Genomic DNA, 19,230 nt, shown 5'->3' with positions numbered 1-19,230 from the left:
ACCTGACACAAGAAAATGGTGGCGATTGACAGTTATCATGATTATTGCAATAATGAATATTAATGGTCGTGCGGCTCTCTGGGGATAATCTTACCTTTGTTTGATCGTTTCATTCTGTGATAATATTAGTAAACTGCGTTTTATAAACACACCGATTTTTTTCAAAACACTTTCCTCGTCAACGTAATATAGACGCAAACACTTAACGGTGCTAACTGTAGCGGAAACTGAAGTTCTTGTTTGAACTTCTGCGCGCTATCTTTGAAAATTTTCATCACACCAAAGTCAACACTGTCTACGATAAACTAAATCGCAATAGATTTCATTTCAAAAGATTAGGTTTTAAAATGGCAAACTCGTCTAAAGTATCAGAAGCAGCTTTGACGGTGTTTTCTTCTTAGTATTTTGGGAAGATTACCAACTTGGTGTGGTTGCCAAAAATGACCTCGTTAACAAAAATGACCTCGTTAACATAGCTGTGTCGGAGCTAACGGAGAAAGTTTCCCGCCAGAAATGTGAGGCCATGTATGGCTCAGAAAGATATCATGTGACTCTGATTGTCGAGGTATATTTCAAATAACTCATCTATGCTAGTGTATTTATATTTTAATGTCTGTTATCATGATGCAGAGGTGGATCAAGAAATTTTCCGTATGGGGTCCTGCTCCAGTCTTGTCCAAATAACTCTGATGTCATGAAAGGCCATTATATTTTTACTTTAACACTTTCACAGAAATGTTAAGGTATTATGCAGAGCTGTCCGTTCGCAATCAATACACTTTTGCACCAAGTTATTTTAGAACAATGATTTTTTTTATTGAAATACACTATTCAATTTATAAGCTGAGAATATACCAGATTTTTTGCAAATTTTGCCCAAAAAGAATATTGTAACAAGTCATGTCTCATCACATATGATACAGGATGTTCAAGAAATTTTGAATAATAATTTAAATTTCATAAGAAGTCACTTTCAATAAGGAAATATATATGAAACTCAATTCAGTGACAGTAACACTATACGTAAGTACTGGTACCATTAATGTACAAGGTAGCAATGATTTACTTGGATTGATAATTTTGTTGTTAAGTGTGAATTACTTGATCATCAACACCAGTTGAATTTATTCAAGACTTTATCAATCATTTTTCAATAGCTCAATAGAATCAAATGTAGAAATATTTGAAAATGCAAATAAGAGGAGAGCCTAAATCCAAAAAATGACTCAATAACTGAATTGAAATTAATTAATATATGTACCAACTCTATCTATGAAGGCAAAAGTAGAGAGGACTTAATAAATATCATTAAGCGTCTTGAATCTGAACTAGAAGTGAACAAATGCAGTGAGCAATCAATACAAACTGAGTTATCAGCTGTTTCTGTTGAGTGCCAAACATCCCAATATGTCAACACGTGTGATGCATCGACCCAGACAAGACCTATTCCAGCTCCAAGACTTTCCAAGTTAAAACTCACAGAAGATCAATGCAAACCTGTCCTTGAGCCAAAATCCCAACATGAAAACTCAAGTCCAAATCCAAAAACTAGCAACAACCATAGTCCAGAGAAAATTTAATCATTGGATCATCAATTCTTAAAGTGATTAGAACTTCTGACCTATCAAAGATCAACATAAGAACATTCAGAGGGGCACACGTTGATAGAATAACAAAGGAAATTATGAATATGGATTTGAAAGCTTATAAGAATATCAATCTTCAAGTTGGTGGAAACGACATAAGTGGTGGAAAATCCTTGAAAGATTTTGAAATTGAATTTGAAAGTTTGCTTCTAGCAGCTCGTAGTTGTAGTAACTCTGACTGTAACAGCATAGTCTTAGGACCCCCTCCCAGGATTGATGTAGATGTTTACAGGGCAAATGTAGCTTTAGAAAGATTATGTCAACACCTTGGCCAAGTTTTTTGTCCATGGATTTATGAGTTTTGAACAGCGGTATACTACTGTTGCCTTCATGTTTATGCGTGACAGCTTCAATCAAAACAATAATTTCTATGTTCATGATGGTATTCATTTCAATTCAAGAGGAACATCAAGATACATCAAAACAATCGATAACATAAAAGGAATAATCAATACACATGATGAATGTGAGAACTGTGGTAAACTAAACCATAAAACATCCTCTGTGTTTATTTTAACAGTTAGTGTTTGTATATATTATATAATCAATTTAGAAAACCATGCATTGACAGCTAATGAAAAGATTTTTAATTCTTATGGTTTTAGTAAATCAAAAGGTATTAGGATTTGTTCTCATAATGTTAATAGGTTTGAAAGTAAATAGGAAGAAATTAAACATAACCTTATGTTTTCTGATAACCAACTTGATGTATTAGGACTGTGAAACATTTTTAACAAAACACACTCCTGATAATGAATTACAAGTACCTGGTTATGCATTTGAAAGAAACTACCCAAGGTGGGGGTGGTCTGATTGTTTACTTTTATGAAACTATTAAATTTTTAAGAAAAGAAACAACATAGAAACGAGGGGTACAGAAACAATGTAGTTTGAAATTAAACCAGATTACAAAAACAACTTTTTTATTATGTTTTATGTATAGGCCACCATAGTCACTGATAGATTAGGTTGATAATTTTGAAAAAGAAAAAAGAGTGACAATGACCATGAATTCAGATATAACAATTATGGATGATTTTAATTTTAAAGCACCAAACAAACCTCCTAAAAAAGGGCTGAATATTTTAGAATCATATAATTTTCAACGACTGATCAAAGAATCCATAAGGGTAACAAAAGATATTAGTACACTGATTGATCATATTTATGTCAATAATCCAAATATGGTAGAGGAATCACATGTGTGTACATATGCAATTAGTGACCATTATCTAAAGATGATATCACTAGAGACAGTTCTTGTTCTGTGAAATTTTCACCTCTGCCATTATTTCATTTACATGTTTCATTAATCCTTCAGGGTACTCCACATTATTCACCACTGCCAATTCCTTAAAGAACCCGTTCATAAGTTGAACCCAACTTCCCCGTTCTCATCTTCATCTCATAGAAAACGTTCCTCAGCTCTATGGTGTTCCTTGCCATGCGGACTACAGTACATCACTGTCTGCTGGATTTATATATGAATAGTATTTTGTACTATATCATCACTGTCTGCTGTATTTTTTAGGAATAGGTACTAGACCACCAATGCAAGCAAGATTTTAATCTATAATGTAAAAAATATTATAAAAATTATGGTCTTGAGGAAACAAAGTGGCCTTCCTTTGATACCTCTTCCATTATATTGTAAGTTCAGAACTTTTTGTTAACAACTTGCGATATGTCGTGTATGTTAGTTCATAGCATTGCTTGAAGTTGTCATCATAGGGATCAAAATTGCATTTGTTTATTGTTCAGTATTTAGATTCGAAGCTAGTTATTTGTGTTGTAGATTGACAACCTCGCTAATTGGTAGTAGCAGGTACACATTAAATCATATAAATGGAGAGAAAATTCTAAACTTCAACTTATTGATGCTTTATTGACTGAAAATGTAAAGAATTAGATAATAGAGTTTGAAATGGTTAATTACGAAGAAAATCAGGTTGGTGTTGATGAGGCTACAGAAAAATTGACAAAAATTTTAGATAATATTTCAAGCCTCTCTTGTAAAGCAACTCCAAAAACTAAAAGGAGGAAGAAGAAAAGGAAATTTTAACAAGTTTGGTCAGACAATGTTATATATGAAACCAAGCGTCAAATAAATAAAATAGGAAACAAAACAAGAAATAATCCAAATAATAATAGTTTAAAGCAAAAGTTTTTTGAGTTAAAAAAAAAACTTGAAGAAAATGGTTAAACACAAAAAGTATGAATATAAACAAAAACTTTATAATTGTTTAAGTGAATATATCAATCAAAATCCAAAGGAATATTGGAAAATTTTAAAAATCTCTTAAGAATAAAACAGAAAAAGATGAAATACCAGAGGTATTAATAGATGAATAAGTTTTAATAAAACATTTTCAAGATCAAGGTAAACCTTCATCTATGAATAATGCTTTTATGATATACATTGAATCACAATTAAAGCTATTAGAAAATAATATAGACTTCAAAGCTGAAACAGATGCTCCAATATCTTGTTCAGAAGTAAATAAGGTAATCAGAGGACTAAAACTTCAAAAGTCTGCTGGACCAGATAGAATTATAAATGAAATAATTAAACCTCAAATCAAATAATAATTAAATCAATTGTTAAAATATTTAATTTAATTCTAAAAACAGGTATATACCCAAAATCATGGAAGGACTCATATATAATTGCACTTCATAAGAAGGGGGACAAATCGGATCCCAATAATTACAGAGGTATATCTTTAATCAGTAATCTTCCTAAAATATTCAATGCTGTACTTAATAATAGACTAATCACAGTTGTGGATAAACATCAATTTTACTTCTATTAAAGGACACCGGCCACTTCAAACAATCATGTGTAAAATAAAACCTTTATAGTTAATAAAATCGATATCTTCATGTTGTTATGTGTATTTCTTATCAGGGAATGTGATAATCAGTAATGTATACACAGATGGCCTTGATCGCCCTTGTATGCATATTTTCAGACATGATAACGAGGCTCACGGCTATGACATCACTTGTGTTACCAGCTGTATATTCTCAGTGGTAATACTATATAGATAATACAGAAATGCCATGAGTATAGGGTTCCATTCATGTCTCATATTACATCCATGTTTTATTTTTATGTAAAAGCAAGTCTTCACGTAGTAGAATTATTTAAAAGTAAGAAGTAATTATTTTTTATTTCGTAAATATAAGTGTAAATATGCCGTATTGTGTGGTTTACGGTTGCAATAGCAATTCTCAATGTGACAAAAATATATATTGGTTTACTTTTCCGAAAGATTCTCAGAGAAATCGTGCTTGGGTTCACTATTGTAAACGACAGGATTTTACACCGTCTAAGCACAGCAGAATTTGTTCTAAACATTTTACCCTAAATCAGTATAGCAGGCACCCTGAAAGACTTTCAGAATTGGGATATCCGGGTGCAAAGGCAGCTCTAAAAGATGACGCCATGCCCGACATTCCTGTAGTTGTAGATGCAGAAAAAGGACCATCTTCTCCTAAAAAGCCTAGGTCGGCCTTCGAAAAAAGACAGAAACGTCAGGTACAATTGATTCTCTTTATTATCCATCGAAACTTTTGTGAAAAATATGTTCATGGTTATCTGTATGGTTTTAATTATTATTATTTATTATATTTGTATATCTTTCTTCCCGTTTTGGTTCAAGTAAAAATTGTCAAAGCATTTATTTTATTTACATGAAAAGGTATATTCATCCATTTACATTATATTACGATCCAATAAAACACTATCAAAGTCATACTAAAATGTTCAGGACTTCTGGGATTTATATTTTTCTCGTAAACTTTTTTTTTATGAAATCAGTCGCTTGTAGAAGAAGTCCGTATATTGACATTCTAAATCTATTATAAAATAAAATAAAGGAGTAAAGGTTTCGTGAGTCTAACTAAAGAAAACAAAAACATATCAATTATTCAATTCCACAGGAAATCTACGACCCGGTCCTTTCCCGAATACAACGACCAAAAAGGTGAATTTACGGGATATATATTTTTTTTTATACATTCATGTATGATTTATTTATGAAAGCAATTTTTAAAATAAAAATTTAATTTCACTATAGGTTCTTCAAGAGGCCTTTAATGAATCATTAGATAAGTCCGTTGACTCCATTGACACTGAAACTGAATCGCCACCCGCACCTGACAGTATGGAGATTCAGGAAGAGGTAGAAATTCCGGTAGATATACCAAAAACATTTGTGTCAAAATCTTTTAACACCGATTACACAAACATGAAAATACAGAAAAATCAAACAGATCCCATTCCGCAGAGAACTTCAACTAGAAGAAACCAAACATTAAAACCCAAGAGAAAGTCTAAAGGCATTCAGTGTAACCCTTCAGATATTGATTCAGCAAGTAAAGTCGCCACATCGAAGACAAGAACGATAATCGGAAAAATTACAAGCAGTAGCCTTGCACCGGCAGCGACCGAACAAAACAAGGATGACAATGATGAGATTGATGATGATGAAGATGATGTAGATGCATATGATAATGATCCGGATTATATTTATAACGAGTCCGAGGAAGAAGATGGAGACGACGAGTATGGATCTGACGATGAGGAAGAAACAAGCAATTACAGAATGGAAGAATGTAATGATCCAGTTGAAGAAAAGTATTACATGGTCTCTGAAACAGCACTATTTCAGTTACTATCAGTATGTAGAGAGTGTAACAATCGATGCATTCCAATTATTGAATTCAGTAGAGGGACAATGATATCTACATCTTCTGTATGTGCTTTTGGACACGTCTACAAGTGGAAATCACAAAACTGTCATGAAAGACTACCATGGGGAAATCTTTTGCTTGCAAGTGCCATAATGTTTAGCGGGAATAATACAGCCAAGATTGTAAGACTGTTTGATCAAATGAAACTGAAAGGCATTATTAGTGAACGCTCGGTTAGAAGACTGCAAACAGCATACACATCATGTGCAGTTATCTATGAATTCGACTCCCAGCAAGCAGATCTAATAGCTTCCTTGCAAGGTATGTATATTTCTTCGTAGTGTCACCTCTTTTAATATACTCGCATATCTTTTTATTTATTTCCTGGAATACACGTATCTTTTTATTTATTCTTGGAATATATGTTTATTTCTATCCTCATTTTCTCCCTCTGTCAAATTATGTATCTTGTTAATATATTTTCTGTACAGAATAATTTTATTGTTAATTATATGAATAAGAGTGTTATAATCTTCACGCATTACCCTTTTTAATATTGCAGGTCCAGATAAACAAGTAGTACTTGGTGGCGACGGAAGGTGCGACAGTCCTGGTTATAGTGCTAAATATGGCAGTTACACTCTGATGGACTTGAACACAAATAAAATATTGGACATTCAGCTTGTTCAGGTTTGCATTAATTAACTCTTGATGGATTTCTCAATATAAATCTAAATTAGATCTGTATTAACATGATTACAAATAAATACAGCTTAACATGCATACTTCTTAAAATGGATTGATTGTTGCTGTCCAGTGGCAAGTATTTCATGAACATAACCCAAATCTCATTGTTTATATGTATATATATTTCAGATTTAAATAAGATCTGTATAAATGCTTAGAAGGAAATAGTTAAACACACTTACTACAGATTTATCGATGTTGTCCAGTGGCCAGTATTTCAAGAATTTCCCCCAAATCTTATTGTTTTCATAAATCATGTTGACAAATAATTTCAGTGTTTGCTTATTTTTTTCAGTCCAATGAAGTTAAGGGGTCAACCCATATGGAATTGGAAGGACTTAAGAGGGGTTTATCCCTTCTTATAGACACTAACCATATTGAAGTCTCAACACTTGTCACAGATAGACATGTTATGATTAAGAAGTTCATGAAGGACAACCATCCAGAAATAAATCATTATTTCGATGTATGGCATATAGCAAAAGGTATTACTCAATTAACTTCATACTAGAACTAATTGTATTATCTTATCAAGTTGTGAATAAATCATATTTTATAAATCTGCAATACTCTTAGGCTGTTGATAAAAAATACATTTCAAAATGTTTTCTTTATTCCATTACTTGCAGGAATATCAAAAAAGTTGGAAACCAGAGCCAAAAAAAAAAGACACAGGAGACATAAGACCATGGATAAAGAGCATTGTTAACCATACATATTGGGTGGCTGCATCAAGTGGGGAAGATCAGAACGAAAAAATACACAAATGGACATCAATTTCAAACCACATCATGAATAAACATGTCCATGAGTCTGATGTATTTCCGCAATGTATTCATGGACAGCTTGAGGAACAAAGAGCTTGGCTTAAACAAGGTAAACAAATATCTTAAGTACAAATGGTTTTCATGTTCTATGAAAAAGGGACACTTGTTGTGTTTCATGGCTTTGTACTAATTAAAAAAAAACTATTTTTGAGAAAATGCCTCATCATTTATAGCCATATATGTTTAAACGTTTGCATCTAGCCTAAATTATCGTTTTAATAAATTATATTTTATTTTAATTTTTAGGTTCCAAATCGCATAAACTTGTTCTGGAAGTAATCGAAAGCAAATACTTGCTAAAAGATTTAAAAAAGCTGTCACCAGTGCACCAGACATATGGCCTCGAGGTGTATCACTCTCTTGTGAACCAGTATGCACCAAAGAACACCCACTTCTTCCAATATGCAATGAAAGCAAGGTAATTGATTGTGTACAATATGTCAAAATAACATATACCAAACAAATCAATGAAAGGTGTATACCTGTACTGTAATCATGGTCACCACATGGTATACACATAAACTCATCAGTGGCTAATTTTAAACTTTGAAGCAATAAATTAAAAGTTTAGTAGGTTCCTTATCTTAAAATTTGATAATAATTTTGTAATGTTTTTTCTTCTTCTCCAGAATTTATATTGCTGCATTGCATTACAATGAGAATGGAAATAGACAGCAAGCTGTCACAAAAGCAGGCATCCTGAAATGGAAAAAGTTGTACCCTAAAGCAAAAAAAGGAGAGCAATGTGTTGTCAAACCGCAGAAAGTTCAAGCGACCTATGGTAAGATTTCGTTCAACTTTCTGGTTCAATAATAAAACATAAAAAGCACTATGCAAGACATTTATTTTGTAATAATGTTGGTTTATTTACAGTATTATGAGTCTCTTTTTGTACTATTGGAATCGAAAAAGTTAATATTCAAAAAATGAAGACTGCACATCCAAGTAATGTCATTGCATCTATAAATTTGCACGGTTAATTATGTAAATTAGAGGCTGAGCTATTAGATATAGTTTCTATTTGTCTTGTAGATTATGTTGGAGCTCTTCTGAAAAGAACTTTTGACAGACGAAATAACTTATCAAGCATTAAAGAAGCCTTAGAGGACTTTAACATTGTATACCAGGGACTCCCTCCACTAACAGCATCAAACCCTCAATTTGATAAGGAGGAGCTAATAAGACATCGAACAAGTCGTTTTGCTAGAAACTGACATCATTTCTCGTACATTTGTTTAAATATGTTTTTCGATCATTGTTCCATATAACTCTTCACCATTTAAATTGTATTTACCACAATTTACATCATGTAGTCGAGTGTTTTTATCTTTCAAAGCTCTGTTTGTGGAAACATGAAATTTACCAAGATTTTAACCACAATGATGTTTTTTCAAATGATCATGGCCTGGCATATTTGAATCCAGTAAAGTCCTCAGACGGGAATGCCTCCCTAATTTTTAATACTGCACATGCTGGTATCACCTTTCTTCTTTTTTTGCCAAGTATATGCCAGATCCAACGAGTGAACCGTCTGTAAGCAACATATCTATATAATCTGAAAAAATAGCATATTAAACAAATTATTCATATTCTTTTTACAAAGTGATACAGTGATACTCAAAGCTTGAACAAGGATATTATTTTAACTGATATATCAGTATGCTTAAAAAAGTGATCAAGATGAGAGTTCATATTTTCATGATGATACATGTATATTTTGTATGTTTACTCAGATTTATTTATTTAGCCTTAAGCTTTTTGCAATTCATCATCAGCTTGGTCTTGACTTTTTTTTTTATATTGTTTCTGATTAAAATTGTAAATAAAAAATGATAGTTGTGAAGTTAAATTTATTTTTAATCATCAATATTAAATTGAACTTACTCATGAATTGGTTAATTGTCGTCTATTGGTCCCTGCCTTTCAACAAAGTCATACAAAGAGACCTCAATGACATGTCTATTTAAACAGTTTCCAGTGAACCCCTCATGATCTGTAATACAATCGAGGTCCTCATCTTCCATTTTTTCTGCAACTGGACCAACTTCCTTGCAACAGAGGCATTCATCCACAGTGGGCATTGCAGCGCAGTGGTTACAGTCACACCTGGGAAATTTATTGTACAACGTACATGTAGATTTGACTATTTTACAATAAATCCTCAGTAAGATCTATTATCATGTAAATTTATAAAAAAAACTGTCAAGTAATTCATAAAAAAAAGTTACAATGCATCAATGTGAAAAGAATAGCATGATGCATTTTAACATCAATTCAATATTATTGTGTCAATTGAATATTTTTTTTGAATTAAAACTTATAGTTTCTATGTCTTATTTGACTCTATATGTAGGTAAGGAAGTGTTAAATATGCGACTGTATAGTACTGTAGGCACATGTGTATGATATACATGCCAACCCCCCTTTTTTTGTTGAAGAACAAAAAACGAACGAAAACGTTTACATCTAGGAGGCTTGGTAATGTGAAGTATTTAATCATGTTAGACAGTATTAGACAATCAATCCCTAAAAGCCAAAATACACGTCATATGAGTAATCGGGGGTAAAAGGGTCTATTCTTATTTATATAACAAACTTTTATTTTTAGAAAAATATAAATACACTAGTGTCACGTGACTTTAAACTGAAAGTAAAGACATTTCCCAAAAAAGTCAAAAGTGCAGGTGCAAGATGAAATCGGATCGCCCTGATTTTGGGCTCGTTGTAATCAGGATAACTTGTTTTACTGGAAAAGTGCTGCCACTTAATTTTCATTAGAGGTTTTGTAATTAAAAAACAATAAAACATGGAGAATTTAATCGATTTATTGTTTTTTTGGCACTTCGGGTTGTGAAATTTCTTTTACACGAACGCTATATAACCAGTAGCAGCACTTTTCGAAAAGTTTGAAATGTTGCCTTTCTACCAATACCAGCATGCAGTGGGTTGGTATAGCTCTTGCACCTGCACTTTTCAATTATTCTAACATGTTGTAGCATAATCGCCCTAAAATGCACGAAAAAAGCGTTTGAAAGACCCTCTAGTAGTCGGATCGGCTGACGGGAAAACTACGTGTATATTTTGTTTTCACCGGCGTTTTATTTGATAATATGTTTGTGCGAAGTTTGAAACAACTATTGTCTTATTGCTATTTAAATTATTGAAGGCAAAAAACATAATTATTCAGGTCATTATTATACACCCCAAACGTGGGTTACATGCATGTAGTGTTGGGGCATGCAGCCTTCCCCCTTTTTTGTTCAAATCCGGAATCGCATCTCGGGTGCTTGTATAGTTCTTGTTCTACAAATCAAAGTTCAATATATAAATTAATTTAATAGATAAGCCTACAAGGTCATTATTATACACCCCATACGTGGGTTACATGCATGTAGTGTTGGGGAATGCAGCCTTCCCCCTTTTTTTTGGTTCAAATCCGGAATCGCATCTCGTGTGCTTGTAAAGTTCTCGTTCTGCAAGTAAAAGTTCATTATATAAATTTTAATAGATTAGCCTACTAGGTCTCTTCTAGTGTTTGTGTATTGTGAATCATTAACATTTTAATGAAAAAAGCTGCATTAATAAAGAAATTGGGTGTGTCATTGGTTATGTTTAAATTATAAATATACTTAACTCCTATCTGCATCACATCAATAGATGGAGATTTTATTTGTTGAATATCTCCTGCTTATCAAGTGTGACTGGTATCAATTGTAAATCATGATTTGTCACTTTTAGATTCATTCTGGTGATTCTTTTGCATCTATTTGCCAGTTTTTTTGTATGGCTTGCTTTTTTTTATTATGTCGGACTCCATAGTTATTTCCTGCGTCTTATTACACAGAATATTCCCTTTCAACCAATCTGGAGCAGTATTTGACTTATTCTAATATCCTTACAGTTACTTGGTAAAATTATTCTGCCCTACTTTTACTGATTTTATTATGTTTGTAATTCAAAGGCATACATTTTAAAATTTGTACACCAGCATTAACATTGGGGATATAATTCCTTTTTTCATAGAATGTGTGAGTTTCAATATTTGCACAAACTACCTTTTGGAGTAAAGATTAAAAGATAAGACATTGAGTACCCAAAATTTAAAAAAAAACAAACTTTGTGCTCAATAATTTATGCTTCCACTCCATGTATATACCAGTTTCAAAAATTATTTCAGATGCATACATTGTATACGACTTATTTTAATCTCATCTGATGTGTTTCAGATTTAGGTATATATGTACAGTGTACATTGTACCTATATAGCTATGATTCAATCTGCAGCCTTGTAAATATATCATCTTAATTTCTCAACCTCAAAAGACATCAAAGAATACAATTCTATCATGAAGTTGGAAATAGTGACCTATTTTTTACTGCCGCTCATTTCATATTAAATTCCTGCCTTCTGTGCAAAGTGTCCACCAATACAAATGGACAGCAAAGAAATAGTCGTATGTGCTTATGTGACATTCAGCACAATCAATCAATTGTGTTTTCATTATTAAGTGCCATAATATTTTAATTCAGGTTCATCATGTTCATCTCAAAGATGTTAAAATCAGAAAACTTATTTCCTATCAACTGCTGAGATTGGAGTCAACTGAAATAATATTTCTTTTTTGTCCTAATAGAAGAAATTTTATGTACCAGAATATACATCTAAATACAGAATTAACTAACTTAATATAATTTATACATAACCACAATCCCGAAGTGTCAGATCAATCAGAATGAATCCATTTCCATGATATAGGGGAAAGGACAATTAGTCAGACGGAAACTCATAAAATGATACAATGTATGTACGTGTTAAACATGTTAACGGTTATAGAACTACAATGTACTGCCTACCAAAAATCATGGGTTAATCTTTACCTGATCCAATCACAAAAAATAACACAACTTAATTGTTAATCAAAACTTCATTGGCAATTATACCACATCATCTTTTTTTTTAATGAAATTCTAGCTGTACTACATACATGTAATTACATGTATGATGCATTCAAATTTAAAATATATAGAAAGTAATTTCTGTCTGTGTGTTGGAAATGCTGTCTCATTGCCATACAAATGTACATGTAAAATGTATTTATGCACATGATGCATATGGTAATATAATGCTGTACATGTATATCTAACATCAGTTGCTAATCTTGCTAGATATAAGATTTTTTTATACTGTGGAAATATTCCATCACAAGTTTCCAAGTATACCATGTATACCAGTAGAAAATTAAATGCATATGAACATGTTAATGTACATATGTACAAAAGAGCAACTACATGATAAATGCAAGCAAAGAAAAATATCCAACATTTTTGGGTTCAAACATTCTGTGGATGTTACATTTGTACATTTGTACAGAGGTCTTGCTCAGTATTGAAGGCCAACATCAATATGACCAACAACTGAAATCAAAACACTTTATAATGCTTTTGAACATTTTGTAAACCTGTATAGTCTGTGTTATGAAATGAGATTGAAATATAAACCATGACAAAATATGATTTTCTTGTTCTCTGGTGGCTAATACATGTATATGACTAGTTGTTCTCTGATTGAGAGTTGTTTCATTGACAATCATATGTCATGTATGTCATATTCTTACTTTTATAATTACATGTACATGTAACTACATGGGTGGTGCATCAGTGAATTGCATGCTTACATTTGTACATGTACAATGTACATGATGTAATTTGTATATGTCTGAAATGTACATATGATATCTGTAAGTTTTCTGGTAGGATTAATATCTATATTGAATTACTTTTTACATCGCTTTCCTGTAATTGCCATAAAAATAACAAAACACTCATAGAAGTCTTATAAATGAATATTTCAAAATTCCCCTTTACCATGTTTACAGTTCAACTGAATATCATATGTCTATCTGTAGATCTCTCACTCGTCTTGGTTAGATATTGCAGATTTTTTAAAACATTTCATGAAAGAGACAAAAAAATTACATTTCTGACATCCGTGAAATACAATATTTTAACTGAAATCCTTTTTGAAACTCCTATTTTAAGACTATTCACAAATCTCCAAACGGCCTTTATTATGTATATTTGGTATTCCTTTTAACTGTCACATGTGTCAAGTAAAAACTCTTTAAGATGGTATACATCAACTTCAATAATGATGAAAAAGAAGTTAAATTGTCCAATTAATAATATTCCTCTCTATTTCAGCATCAATACACTAAATTCCAATTTATTTGGTTTTGAAACAGTCAATGCTTCTACTTAGTACGGTGCATTATGTAGAATTGCTGTCATTTTTCTATTTTTCATGGACATATTTGGTGGCTTTCTAGACAAATTTTAATCAGATCTTCCATAATGGCCATGATGAGTTATAAGTAACTTTTAACTGGTGTCTGACTGCAGGTCTTCATCCCTGAAATATGAAAATGCAAATATAATACAAGTACAACATGTACAATGTTTATATCAAATGAAATTTTCAATATGAGAAAAGTAATCAAAAGTTAGTGCAAACATACTTCTTCAAAAAGTACTGTTAAAATGCTAACAAAATAATTCTCGTCCTTTTTTACCAGTAGTAATGTCTTCATTCAACATTTGAACAAAAAATTTTCCAAACACATTTTAATAAGGCGCACTATGTAATAAATATTTAAATATTATGTTGAACTTCATTATTTTGTATCTCCTTTTCCAAATGTGAACAATGACAGGAATACTTCAATATCAACATGATCAATATCAAGAATCCACAAGAAATTTTAGCTAGCAAGTTCAGTATATTATTATTATTATGGTTATAGGCATATCTGTGATGTCTGTGTAAATAAATATTACTGCTCGTACATATATATACAGACACTGAAGGACGCCTCCGGGTGCGGGAATTACATGTTGGTGACCTTCTGCTGTTATTTTTTTTTTTATTTGGTCGGGTTGTTGTCTCTTTGACACATTCCCCATTTCCATTCTCAATTTTACTTCATTTTGAATTCAGAAATTATCATGATTTATATTAAGTACATTAATTATTGTATTGCAATTCTTGAAGAATGGAAAAAAAAAGTGAATTTGTAGGATACTTATACAAGTGAATCTTATTTACTTGTACATGTTGTATGGGTAAACCAAAAAATGGCATAGTTATGTCCCTTACACATTCAGAATGTTTTACATTGTACTTCTTTTACATCCTTTTTTCTTGAATTCTTGAGATTTCTTTGCACTAATCGAATTTTAAATTGTGTACTCTCTGCAGATGTCTTTACCAATCATTTAAGTGTAATTTCATAGACAATGAAAATCCCATTTGTCTGTTATCTTCACAACACTGCTCATTTACAAGCCTCAAAGGAGCAATTTTTGAAGGCCTTGCACAAATATACAAGATCTTTGCTCAATCAATTTCTTTGATGGATTCATATAATGAGATGAAACATTGAACTTAAAATTAAAAAAAAATTGAGCTAAACTGGGAAAAATCACCATGATCATTAAAGGCATGATTCACATCTCAAAACTTGAGGATTTTTTTTAGGATTGAAAGAAATGTTTACATGGTTTACTTGTACAAGTAAATTTTTGAGAAAATTAAGGCTAGATTATTCAAACATTATCTTTTTACTTATACGTGTTATGTGTATTTTTTTTTACTTCTTCAAGTAAATAAAATAAACTTGTACAAATACATGTATTACCCATGACTATGTATGTGTCTGTAATATTTAATTGAGCACTTGTTGTTTGTTGCTGTTTGTTTGTTTGTTTGTTTGTTCATTCACTTTTTTCTCACATAAATAAGACCATTAGTTTTCTACTTCAACAGGTTTATCAATATTATGATTTGGCGCCTTTTAGAGAAGACAATGTGGCAGAATGTGTTTTTCTCATTGTTGAAGGCCATAAGGCCTAAATGATGACATATATATAGTTTTTAATTTCTGTTTAACTTGGGACCCTTCAGGTGAGTCGTCCCATTGTACATGTACAATAGTTAGATCATGTAGATAATTGCAGGATAAAACAATTTACCTGTCTATAATACATGTAATGAAGCTCTCCAAATTCAAACCAAACTTTATAATTCATCACAGCTTGAATGGCATACTGTAACCTCAATCCTGTTATTGTCAGGTGACCTAAAAGAAAAAGAGAATGTAATTATAAACTTTTTTTTTTAAATAAAGGAGCATGAAAAATTGAAAACAGCAGGTTCAATAATTTCATGCGTCCATAGCACTTTTCTGGCTGAGTCTGGATTGACCTTCATCAGGAACGCTCAAAGCCAAACATTTAAAATCCAAAGATGTACAAGTAGTGAATAAAATTACAGAGCTATAAGATAAGATACTTAAACAGGAAAACAAACGGTCTAATCTATATAAAAAACAAGAAACGAGAGACACTTATAAATTACATAAACAAACGACAACTACTGTACATCAGATTCCTGACTTAGAACAGGTGCAAACATTTGCAGCGGGATTAAATGTTTTAATGACAATGTTTATATTAATGCAAATTAAATGAACCCAGGATATGCATGTTGCTAATTTTTGCTCGTCTTAATGTAATTTTTATGATTAACTAGAAGTGCTGAGAACACTGCTCACAATAGCCAGCCCCCTCCCCCACAAAAAATATAAAATACTATAAAACAAACAAGTGAATCTGTGAGCTACTGATCACTTTTGATACCCCCATACACTTTAAGAATTTTAAGGTACACAGGAATTTGTTGAGTGATGAATATGAAAAAGCATCACACGGTATTGCTGACTCATATAAACCCTCAAACCAAATTTAAGAAGTCCATGTTATTTTCCTGAGAAAGATGCGACGAAAAATATTCAATTCTGAAAAGACAGACAGACTGAATTTAATATACCGTCAAAATTGACCGTTTCTAAACAGGCTGTGGCCTTTTCCATTTAATAAATGATATGATTTGCATCCGTTCATGCTTGTACACAATTGTCTGTTATAACAGAATACACAGCTTTATTACAAGTGTTTTTTTTCCTGCCTCTTGGACATGAGGTCTCGCAATGAAAATTTTAAAAATACCATTATGGCTCGATTCTGTTTACTGGGGATATATATAGCTGAACACTGAACAGGGACACAGTTCAGATATTTGATATCATCCATGTACTCTAATTTTAGAGGGAAAGTGAATGCAGTGACTATTCAATTTTAATACTGATAATAATTATTATAAATACTGTATAAAAATAATATGTCATGTACATGATGTATGTCAAAAGCACGAGAAGTTAAAGAGTATGACAGGAAACATGGAAAATAAAGAAGGGGAAACATGAAGCACACATCAAGTCATCCTACTAAACACGAAACATAGAAGATAAAACGTCTGAACACGAAAACAAGTTGGTGACCTTCTGCTATTGTCTGTTCTATGGTTGGGTTGCTATCTCTTTGACACATTTTAATACGAAAGACACGGAACATATGTTCTCATAGTTTATGACTTTATTCATTATAGGTTGAAAAATACACAGTGGCGGATCCAGGAATTTTCATAAGTGGGGGCCCACTGACTGACCTAAGAGGGGGGCCGCTTCAGTCACGCTTCAATGATTTCCTATATAAGCAACCAAATTTTTTCTCAAAAAGGGGGGGGCCCGGGCCCCCTGCCCCCCCCTAAATCCGCCTCTGATACAGGCAAAGTTTAGATTTTTAAGAAGTGTCCTATATTTTGACTTTAGTGGAACCTTATTATCTGATCTCTGCAGTGCACAAGCCATTCCCTCTGCATTTTAGTATATATCTCTAGATTGTAATACCTGAAAGCGATAAATTACACCTTTCATCGTGTAATGTGTTTTCGTACTAATAACAAATTTCACTGCTTACAGTTTTCACTGTTGAGTTTTTATTCCGGTGTTTGCTCAAATTTAAAAAGCATGTCCTGTAGATTAATTTAAGGTATCTAGATTTTTTTTCAATGCTTACTACGATTTTTTACTGTTTCCGATTACTTTGCGATTTTTGTATGTCAAAAAAACGGCATCATATGTTTTCGTATGAAATAAAAATTGGATCAGTACACGGACAGGAAATGACTACAAAATCCGGAAATTAATATTTTCTAAAGTCGTGGTTCTAATGATCGCTTGAATCATAAAAAAAGAAAATAAATACTTTTCAGTACTAAAAATTACTAGTAAATAGTTTTAGTTTGGTAAAGTGTGTGCTGAAATTTTAAGATTTTGATTAATTTCAGATTGGCACCTGGTTTGTACAAAATACATTATTTTTTCTAAAATAAAATGCAGTTTTTAAAATTTAGGATTAAATATAAAAAGTCAAGACTGTTTCATCTTCATGAATCAAGGATGTATACAAAAAAATTATAAATGAAATATTGAATAATTAGATTTTGAACAACCATTTTATATAAGAACCCTACTAATTTTAACTCGCTGGTTTGTAATTAAAACGGCCCAAAAACACATGACAGTCATATGTCTTGAAGATCCGGTAACTGACTTGCAAAAAACATATCTGGACTTTATTTTAACCCTTCAGAATTTTTTTTTTATAGCTATTCTAGTGATGCATATTTTTGACATTAAATAAAAATGGCTAAATAGGTCAGTTTTATTTAATATGTTCTAACGTCTTTAAAAAGCGACGTTGAATATGTTTTAAATATGTCAAGTTGTAGTGGTGTTGTTGTTCTAAATATAGAAACCGAAAAACACGCCACAATGTACGCGTATGCAGCCGAAACCGACGAAATGTGGTTGATACGAAAACATATGACATACGAAAACATATGACACGACGATAAGTCGTGTTTTGTCCAGACATTGGATCATATTGAATAAATTTTCCATTTGTTCTCATCAGTTTCTCCAAGCAGGTCGTTATAATCTCAACTGACAAGTGCACGGCTACTTTAGTAATTTTCAATTAACCAACTTGCAAACTGCAAGCTTCGCAACTACATTGAATTTCCAAATAAGGTAAACAGGTGGGCGGAGCTTAAACTCCGCTTGCTATTTTTCTTTTGATAAATACAGCTTTCACTCAAATTATTTCCATTTCCTGATGTGAAAATACATTATAATATTAAAAAAGACACCATATGCCATATATTTCATTATTCATGCGATACGCGTACCTTACCTATTGCTACATTTGTTACTGTGTCTGCAACGTCAAAAGTCGCCCGCCATTACACATTCTGATCTAGATAGGGGAAATAACTCCTGCACTGTTTTTTTATTCGGTTTTGCGGGAAAACCACCTTAATGTCGCTGCGAGTTATAAATGGCTCATCGCCGCTG

At 32.1% G+C, this 19,230-nt stretch overlaps 1 protein-coding gene, 1 long non-coding RNA gene and 1 pseudogene across 3 annotated transcripts; 2 read left to right on the top strand and 1 right to left on the bottom strand.

The window, feature by feature from the left end:
- Positions 1 to 4,505: 4,505 nt before the first annotated feature.
- On the top strand, positions 4,506 to 6,392 carry LOC134718405 (transcription initiation factor TFIID subunit 11-like). Its single transcript, XM_063580905.1, has 3 exons — positions 4,506 to 5,187; positions 5,729 to 6,288; positions 6,323 to 6,392. The coding sequence occupies exons 1-3, from the start codon at positions 4,843 to 4,845 to the stop codon at positions 6,390 to 6,392; spliced, it is 975 nt and encodes a 324-aa protein (XP_063436975.1). The 5' UTR covers positions 4,506 to 4,842.
- Positions 6,393 to 6,578: 186 nt separating this feature from the next.
- On the top strand, positions 6,579 to 9,809 carry LOC134718404 (uncharacterized; annotated as a pseudogene).
- Positions 9,810 to 13,745: 3,936 nt separating this feature from the next.
- On the bottom strand, positions 13,746 to 19,201 carry LOC134719231 (uncharacterized). Of its 2 annotated transcripts, none has more exons than XR_010107554.1 (3): positions 19,070 to 19,201; positions 15,947 to 16,053; positions 13,746 to 14,327 (listed from the first exon to the last, which is right to left on the bottom strand). It is a non-coding gene; the product is annotated as an uncharacterized LOC134719231 (long non-coding RNA). The 2 variants fall into 2 exon arrangements; XR_010107553.1 differs by having other exon boundaries at positions 19,065 to 19,166.
- Positions 19,202 to 19,230: the final 29 nt, after the last annotated feature.

Source organism: Mytilus trossulus, chromosome 5 (genome assembly GCF_036588685.1).
Source record: "Mytilus trossulus isolate FHL-02 chromosome 5, PNRI_Mtr1.1.1.hap1, whole genome shotgun sequence".
NCBI lineage: Eukaryota > Metazoa > Mollusca > Bivalvia > Mytilida > Mytilidae > Mytilus > Mytilus trossulus.
The sequence above is the reverse complement of the archived record's forward strand: the minus strand, read 5'-3'. Positions and strand labels throughout refer to the sequence as shown.